Source organism: Phaseolus vulgaris, chromosome 7 (assembly GCF_000499845.2).
Source record: "Phaseolus vulgaris cultivar G19833 chromosome 7, P. vulgaris v2.0, whole genome shotgun sequence".
NCBI lineage: Eukaryota > Viridiplantae > Streptophyta > Magnoliopsida > Fabales > Fabaceae > Phaseolus > Phaseolus vulgaris.
Genome location: NC_023753.2, coordinates 4,356,861 through 4,365,898, shown reverse-complemented (window position 1 = coordinate 4,365,898; position 9,038 = coordinate 4,356,861). Strand labels below are relative to the sequence as shown.

At 30.7% G+C, this 9,038-nt stretch overlaps 1 protein-coding gene across 2 annotated transcripts; it reads right to left on the bottom strand.

Annotated features, from left to right (window-relative positions):
- Positions 1 to 200: 200 nt before the first annotated feature.
- Positions 201 to 5,555, bottom strand: LOC137829714 (homeobox-leucine zipper protein PROTODERMAL FACTOR 2-like). Of its 2 annotated transcripts, none has more exons than XM_068636597.1 (12): positions 5,319 to 5,555; positions 4,529 to 4,816; positions 4,298 to 4,415; positions 3,369 to 3,551; positions 2,827 to 3,276; positions 2,379 to 2,480; positions 2,039 to 2,239; positions 1,763 to 1,937; positions 1,329 to 1,597; positions 912 to 1,007; positions 435 to 803; positions 201 to 336 (listed from the first exon to the last, which is right to left on the bottom strand). In XM_068636597.1, the coding sequence occupies exons 2-11, from the start codon at positions 4,765 to 4,767 to the stop codon at positions 453 to 455; spliced, it is 2,184 nt and encodes a 727-aa protein (XP_068492698.1). In that variant the 5' UTR covers positions 4,768 to 4,816; positions 5,319 to 5,555; the 3' UTR covers positions 201 to 336; positions 435 to 452. The 2 variants fall into 2 exon arrangements, with proteins under 2 accessions (XP_068492698.1, XP_068492699.1); XM_068636598.1 differs by having other exon boundaries at positions 453 to 803; positions 5,319 to 5,455.
- Between the last annotated feature and the right edge of the window lie 3,483 nt (positions 5,556 to 9,038).

Below are 9,038 nucleotides of genomic sequence, written 5' to 3'. Positions count from 1 at the left end.
GTTGTTGTATAAAATAAAATAGGTTTTCAAACACATCAATGGAGCTGTATAGCGATTTTCTGAAGCACATAAGAAACATTAAGAAAGTTTAGAAGTGAAAAAAATCATCCAAGTTTACAGCACAATAATAAAAGGTCCGCTGATAAAGAGAAATCCAGACTTATTTATTACATCTATATATGAAGGCCATATGGAACAACTTTCACTTTGAGGAAAGTCAATGCCCCAACCTAACATCGTTCCCACCAGCTGAGTAAAGTCACTAGCTGCACCCAAGAACTATAAAGTTAGGACCACCTTCCTTATTTGTCTATCATCTTTATCTATCTGTTCTATCTGCATGTAGTACAAGAAAAACCTTAGAGACTGAAATAATTTATATGTAAACTTCTATAGATTCATTACTAAAAGTGAAACATAGTTAATTTGCTTACTATTTGAGGACTCCGCACCTAATTAGTGCGGCCACTGCACACTGCAGCTTGGATCCGCTCAACTGTGCACTTGATTAAACTGCTAACAGTAGTCACTGAACTAGCAGAGAGTTTTGAAGTTGGAACAGAATCAACCAATATCTGAAATGCCACTGTTAGAAGGCAACCTCCAGATCCAACCATCGGTTCAGGCCCATCAGGAAGAACAGCAAAGCCCGAGGGCAGGAGGGCAACACAATCAGGATTTCCACCTTTCAACACAGCATTCATGGACATTAAATCAACAGGAGCATACACAACAAACGATCCCGTTGCATCAGTGCAACTCTCTTGAAGTATAATCATATTGCTTTGGCTGGAATCCTGAGTCTACAATTTGCATTCACCAAACACCATGTCAGATTATTTATAACTGTAATCAGATGTGTAAACAAACTATCAAGTGTACCTCTTTAGCATGCTATACTAACAACTTACGTTGACTCGAAGCAAGGAGACACAGTTCCCAGTATCATGACCATTGGCAATGTGTGCCAATTCTACCACTTGTCCTCCGTTAGAGAGAATGTCCCACTGCAAATTCAACAAGATGTTTGCAAATTTGAAGAATATAATGAACAATAGCTACCAATTAAGCTTCCATTGCAAGGCCAAGCAAGAAAATTAATCATTATAACAAGGGCATATAACAGATACTGTCAGATTAGTTCTGTTCAAAATATATAAAATGCAAATTTATCCAAGTCAAAATTGCTTGAGTTCTCACCTTTGCATCTAATTAAATTAGTACTCTCCTTTATTTCTCAGAAATTTTAGTTAAAATAGCTAGATATTGTATTATGAATGGAGATATGTAATGTAACTTGTAACCAATAATGAGATTGTATACATTACCTGATTTCTTGAGTTTTCAGATCGCAGAAAACTAAAAACGGTCGTTGAAGGAAGTGGGAGCCACAAAGAAGTTGCAGCACTGAGCACAATACCAGAAGGTCTGCCTGGATCATCCACACTTTTTCTGGTCATGACCCTTACATCTTCACCGGCAACTGTTAGTAGTGTCCAAGTATTTGCAGTGGAAGCACCAACAGCAGTACAAAAGCTCATCATCATTCTTTCCGACAGCCTCATCATACTTCTTCGACCGCCGCCGTTTGTTAGCACTGTATACATAAATATAAACATTCCAAGTCACACAAATTAAGTCACCAATTTTTGCAATTGAGTGTGTCTAACCTTTTTACACAATCTTAAAAATTAATGGATAAAAAAAGAGAAAAAAAGAATGAAGAAAGATCAAAAGATGTCACATATATCTATATATATACCTCCAATGCTTGCGGGCGGTATGTTTGTGGCCATTGCACTAGCAAGACGTTCGCATTGTCTACCCAATGATGCCACCCAGCGTTTAGCTCCAAAGGCAAGGCCAGAATTAACATAGCTTTTGTAAAGCTCATGCACCTCATTATCTTCCAGTTCTACATGTTCAATCCAAACAATCTGAAGAAAACAATTCATAATTAGTGGTTGTTTCAACAATGTTTTCTCCATGGAAAAGTAATGTAATTAATCACTGTAGAAGTTAATAGTTGAAATATGACCTTTGAGTAACCATTTGGCAATTCTGTGATCACGCAACCAGAGGGTCGTCTTCGGCTTTTTGTGAATGAACTAGGTCGCAGCTGATCCACGGAAAAATCAACAATAATCCATGATTCTACACTTCTCCTCTTACAGAACCTCACGAAATAGTCGTCACGAACAGGAACAAGCGGTGAAGGGACTTGGAACTCAGCTGACATCTGAAATAACAAATGAAATTGGAATTGTTAGGTTTAGTCATGGAATTAATTTTAACCAGTTAATCAATTCTCCAGAGAGGTGACAAAGTGGATAAGCTTGAAGGAATTAGGACAAATTAATAAATTAAACTTTGCTTACCACTTGAGAGGCTCCATCGAAGATTTCTGTTAGGCCAATTTCCAGAACTTGATGTAACCATGCCCTTGAAATTATGCCGCAAAACATGTTTGCCCATTGATTCTGAAAATCATTATCAACAGTCTCAATGTCAGTCAACCAGGTTAATATGATTCTGCAAATTGTCCAAACCTACCATTTTTATTTTGACAATAACTATACATCAAAATAAATGTTTCTTTAGCAAAAAAAAATATTATATAATCGTCTTACAATGATGTCTCACCTTCAATAAAAAAATGATCAAAGTGGAAAACATAATGAATAAGGTGATGATTATAAGATTAAACTGGAGAGAGATAAAGTAAATCCTAATAAGAGTAAGAAGTTTGGAAAATCAAATCAGAAGCTATAGATATTTTTACTGGTGTTCCTGTAACACATAGTTGGAAAGAGTATTAATACTCACCACATCCATAAACATCTCAACGAGTTTATTGTAATCCATGATGACCACTGCGGAATGCCTTGAAGCTTCTATTTTTATGCCTAGGGGTGTTGGACCTATTCCCTTAGGAAAAGACCTCAGATATTCATCTTGGTCCAGAATCTCACAGCCACAGCTTCCGGGGAGCCACAAAGTCTTTTCAGCCATAGCCAAGTTTGTGAGTTCCTTCATTGCTACGTTACCAATCTCCATGACGATGTTTTTTTCAAAATCATTAGAAATTGGGAGTGTCCCAAGGAATTCATTATTGTCACCGAGCATTTCCCCTATCATATGTGTCTGTGCTCTATAATTTCCAACTCCCTGATCAAGGGACTTAGGAGGCATCATCTGGTTTTGAGATGGCATGTTATAATAGGAACTCCCAGGTTTTCCATCAAATCTCTGTATCTTTGCTGACATCTTTTCAATCTGAAATAGAAGTAAGAAAACAAAAAATGAAAAATGAGCACACTAAAGATTGAACACTGAGAGTTGTATGATTTAATGATCAAAGTGATTACCTCTTCTCTTATTCGCATATTCTCGGCCCTCAGCTGTTGCTCATCAAAGGACATTTCTCCAGTGAGGCCTCCACATCTAGGGCAAGAAGCATGAAGTAGTGCCTCCTTGTACCTCATGTTCTCTGCAATAAGCTTGTCATTCTCAGCCTTCAAAAGATTGTTCTCATGGCGTTCATGTAGAGACTGTATACATGACAAGAGAGTATAATTAGATAATAGCACAACATGCATATATTTAAGACAAGCAAGTGTACCTAAATCAAGTGGTACTGTGAGAACAATTAATACTGGTTAGAGTCCTGGTGACACAGAAGAGAGATATAAAGAACAAAAAAGAGATAAAGAGAAGTAATAACTTTATATTTGTATATTAAGTAATGTGATAAAAGAAGGGGGGAATAAGATAAATAGTATATTGTTCTGAGTTGAAAAAAATGAATTCAAATCTCCTTGAACAAAGATTGAATGACTTGGAGTTTAATGCATAAATAAAATCCGAGTTGTCTAAATCTTTTCCGTAATTGTTCTGATCTCTTGACTGGGCTTAGAATTTTTTACAATAGAATTTCTAGATCCTTGTATTTGTGTTTTTCTATAATTGAGAATTAATATTAACACTTCATTAAAAATAATAGTTTTTTAAAATATTTGTTTTTAATTGGAAAAAGGAGAAACCTCGAACGCAAGACATATAAAAAAATAACAATATTTTTTCTAAATATTTTTTTAATTTAATAACTAGTTTCCTTCATCTTAAGTGGTAGCAAGAAAAAAAAATATATAAGAGAGGGGTAATTAACATAATGAAAAAAAATGGGGAAAAATTTGTAAGAAAAAATAATAATAATTCATAATTAGAAAAAGAGGAAAAGAATGAGATAAAGGTGAATTGTTCTTAACATAGAAATTTAAGAGACTTTCTCCTTTACCTTCACTTGGGTACGTTTGTTTTGGAACCAGAACTTGATCTGCAAGGGGTTCAATTTGAGTTCTCGACTCAGCTCTCTCCTTTGTCTGTCATCTGGGTGAGGACACTCTTTAAAGAAACTGACAAGATCACAGTTCAAAAACATTAATAATATTTAATTAAACATTCAATTTTTTTTTTGTCATTTTATTAATTAGATAAAAAAAATGTGAATTGGAACATGGATCCTTACCATTCCATCTCCAATATCTGATCATGTGAGTGACGATGGTAACGCTGCTTCTTTCTCATCTGACTGTCGGGATCTTGGTCACTGGAAGGAGGAACATCTATTTCATTACCAGCAGCTTCATCATCTTTGTTCCTTTCCAAATCATTCTCCAAGGTTGTCCTATGTGGTGGAATTTCTGGTGTGGACTGATGTGGTTGTTGTTGAGAATTGGAAGAGTTGGTGTTGTTATTGTGATACATTGTTTCAAATCCTTTTGTTTAGAAAAGTCACAGGCTGTTGTTATTGAATCTGCATGTCAAGACAGAAAGTGAAAGAGAAAGCTCTCTACAAGTCAACATGTGTTACACAATTAATCAAAAAGGGTAGTAGTACCAACAATATCTTTTTTGGAATTTTAGCAATAAAAAATAAACACACCATGCAGTCTTATTCTCACACTCAAAAAGATACACTGGGGATGACCAAAAATAGTTAAATTAAATTAAAAGAGTGGTTTGACAAAATCCTTTGTCACAAAAAAAAAACAAGAAGGTTCTTCTCTAGAAAAAACACCATTGATTAGAGTAGCAACAGTTACAGAAGGTGGTAAATTCTCTAAGTGAGAATTCAGATATGGAAAAAAAAGTAAAGGTATCAGTAGTGCTGTGTAACAAAAAGAAGAAATTAAAGGGCTTTATCACAAATCTTGTATAAATGGTATGAGAATGTTAGTTTAATGCTGGTACAGTAATGTACTTGATGTGTTTTATGAAGAGAAAGGAAGTAAGAGACTGGAGAGAGGAGAACTCACCTGGTTTTGATCAACCTTGGTGGAAGGGTGGGGATTTTCTTTACAAACCACAGCACTTTGCAGAACTACAGTGATCCAAGCCTCTCACTCTTCCTGAATGAACTTATGTGGTGTCTTTCTCCTCCTTGTATAACTCTTGGTATTTAAATGTGGTTTTAATTTGACCCTGAGGTTCTGCTAAAACTGTGGCTGGCAAGAAGAGGAGAGAGAGAAAATATTGATTTCAAAACTGTCAGTATCTGTCCAAAACCATGAACCGAGTTAATAGTTCTCTAGGACTACAAAATTTGGATTGTGCTAAACGGTAATGCTCTCTCTTACATGCAGAGAAAATGCATTACTTTCTTGACAAATGTAAACGAGAATTCAGAACCGACAAAATAGAAAAAGAGTTGACATGGTGTGAAAGGTTAACAATAGTTACACGAAAAGGAGAAAAAAGGAAAGAAAATTGAAAAACAATCAGATTTAACTGAGATAAGGTGTGTGTGCATGCAACTCTCACACTCTCTCACTCTACAATAAGTCCAAAGTTACAAAAGACAAGGGTTAAATATAAGAAAGCTGAGATAATAATATAAGTTACATAAAATAAAATAAAAGGAAAAATTGCATATAGAAGGAACTAGGTAGCTAAAAAACTGAATGTGTGGGTCACCTCAAAGAAACTAGTGGGTGGGGATTAAGGAAGAGAAAGAGTTGTTTTGGGGTGACTTAGACCAGAAACACGTTTAAGTAGGGTTTAACAGTGGTGGGGCAAATAATGAAATGATTAAATAAATAAATAAATAAACAAAATAAGATGACTAAAAAGAAGAGAAAGAAAAGAGGGTTGAAAGTTATTGATGAGAGTATTGAACGGGTGTAAATGCATTAATGGGAGTGACGAAGAACATAAATGCATTATCTTTGAGAGAGAGAAAACAAGAGTTTCGGCTTTGTTAACTTTTGTGACGAAGAACATAAATACATAAATGCATTAGTTTTCGGAGAGAGAACACAAGTTTCGCCTTTGTTAACTTTTGTTTGTATGAAGGAAACTCAATCTTTGTTTTTTAGTCATCTTCAAACAAGATTTTATAAATAATAAAATAAATATAATGCTAAAATTAATTTACACATATTAAAAAATTAAAATAAAATTAAAAAAATTATGTAAATTAATTTTATTTTTTCTATTTTTTTTTAGAAGTGGTGATACAAAATCTTCATAATATTGGCAATGAGCTCTGTCATACTCTTCATGCACTAGACCACATTAGCATTGGAAGGTGGGATTTTTTTGCAAATACCAATGCTTGTTAGGTTGGGACGTTTCTAGCTTATACTAATGCAAAACGTTTTTTCTTGAGTTAAATTAGTTGTAATACATGAAAAGTCAAATGGTGGTCAAATTAATTAGTGATATATTAATATTTTTATTTAATAACTAACACTTTAGTTATGTATAATAAAGATAATATTCAATTAACGTTTGATCATGGAAATTATTATTTAATGTAAATTTTATCTTTCAAAATCTTGACTTTAAATATCTATATAATATCTGCACAATTTTGCAAATACTACACCAAAAAAAAAAAAGATAAACATGATATGTTATTAGTTGAATATTAAATAAACGGTTGAGAACATCTATAGATAGGTTTGGTCCTTTAGATAAAAATAAAATTAATTAATTTATAAAATTCTAAAAAAATTTATAAAATTAAAAAAAAACTTTACAAATTAGTTTATAGATAAGTTGATTTATAAACAGGTAAATGTATCATTTTTTATTTTATTTTATATTTAAAAATATTTATAAAAAAATGTTGTTCCAATACGTACTAATTTCAAATGATAAAGTTTTCTCTTTACTAAAATTTAACAAGAAATGATTTAAGAATATAAAATATTTACTTATATTTAAATTTATAAAATATATTTATTTATATTTAAATTTATAAAATATAATTTTTTATATTAAATAGAATTATAAAAAATCTTTAAAAGTGCTGTTAAAAACTTAAATAAACACATTGAAACTAAAAAAAAGAAAAAAATAAAGGAGCAAAAGTAATTCTTTATTATAAAATTATAGACAATTCTATAAGCATGGAGTTACATATAGAATAATTGTTCTTAAAAACAATATCCTTAAAAATAATTACATTGGGTTAATTAAACTAAATATTATCAAAATAAATATATTTAAATTTTATTATAAAAAATTATGATAAATACTTCTAATAATGATGATATATATAGTATTTTAAGATTATTTATTATTTATTAAAATATTTTATTAAACAAATTAACGAGTAAGTATAAGTAATTTGTATCATATTTATTAGTTATTTAAAATATTATTTAAAATCATCAAAGATTAGTAAACTTTTATTAGTGCTTGTAACTGGATTGATAAACACAATAATTTTTCACTTTGGTTCTAGGAGTTATGGGATGTAGAGTAGGTTTTAGCAATTATGGCTTCCTTTTCAGGATAAAGGATAAAAGAACTTGTAGCAGAAATGTTGCTGAAACACCTTACTCATTTTAGGTAGGGAAGGGATTTACTTTGCAAGGATTTTTGGCGTTACAATTTTTGAAGATTTGTTGCCTAATGAAGCTTAGGTGTACATAAATCTATGCTTATTTTTAATAGACAATTCTGAAATATCTTTTTTTAATTTAATTTTATTATTTGTTTAATAAAAGAAGTAAACTTTTAAATAGAAAAAATTAAACAAAATTTTAAAAAGTTAAGTTTGACTAAAAAATCATAAAATCTACTTTATCACATATTCATATTAGCCCTAGGTATGAGTTACTCAATTTTATTCTTATTTATTACCTTATCACAATTCCACATTTAAGGATTTAAGTGTGAGTTACTCTATCTCTTATTCATCCATGGTATATTATTCAATCATTGTCTTTTTTTTTTTATAGTTTGTTACATTAATTTGATGTTTTAAACCAGCATATAACTGGATGGAGATGCAAGTTCAAAATTGAGGATCACCTAGTGAATTGCAGTTTTTTTCCTAATCTTTATAACTATGATCAATTTACATACCACTCTTAAATTCACCAATTTTTCCAAAGCAAATATAAAACAATATAGTTTAGATTAAAAAAATCACATAAATAATCAATTAAAAATAATTTGTTGGTTTATTTCAATTTCATAGTTTTAGCTTAAAATAAGAAATTCAATTTATTTCAAAATGATAGATTTAAAAAATAAAACTATTTTACTGTTTATTTATACCATTTATTTTGTAAATAAAATATTTTTGGTTCATTAATACAAACTTTGTTAATTAAGTCTTAATTAAATAGATTTTTTAAAACTAAAAATGTGCTTTCATCTCATATCCTCCCAACAATTTATTATGATTGATTAAAATTAATGAAATTTATTTTGTATTTTATTTTAGCCACAACATTAACCTAGGTAAAATGATTCAGATTCATATTCAACATTGAGTCAAAGGTCTCAACACTAAAGTCTTTTAACATCAAGTAACTATCATCTTCATGTGAACTTCATCTAAAGTTTTAATTGCTTTTATTATTTTATGCATAAAAATTTATTATGTTAGTATATATTTATATCTCAACTTATTTTTTAAAATTCTAATTAATATTTATATTTTTTTCAAAAAAAATTAATAAAATTAAACGAGATCTTTTAGAATTAATAAAATTAAACGAGACCTTTTAAAAGTGTCT

Bases quoted from the DNA above. Each gene is read 5' to 3' on its own strand.
- LOC137829714 (XM_068636597.1), bottom strand. From the start codon at position 4,767: ATGTATCACAATAACAACACCAACTCTTCCAATTCTCAACAACAACCA. The intron at 2,240-2,378 runs GTAAGCAAAGTT...TTGTTATTTCAG, and splicing joins TCGATGGAGCCTCTCAAGTG to ATGTCAGCTGAGTTCCAAGT. The intron at 804-911 runs GTAAGTTGTTAG...TGCAAATTGTAG, and splicing joins TCTCCTTGCTTCGAGTCAAC to ACTCAGGATTCCAGCCAAAG.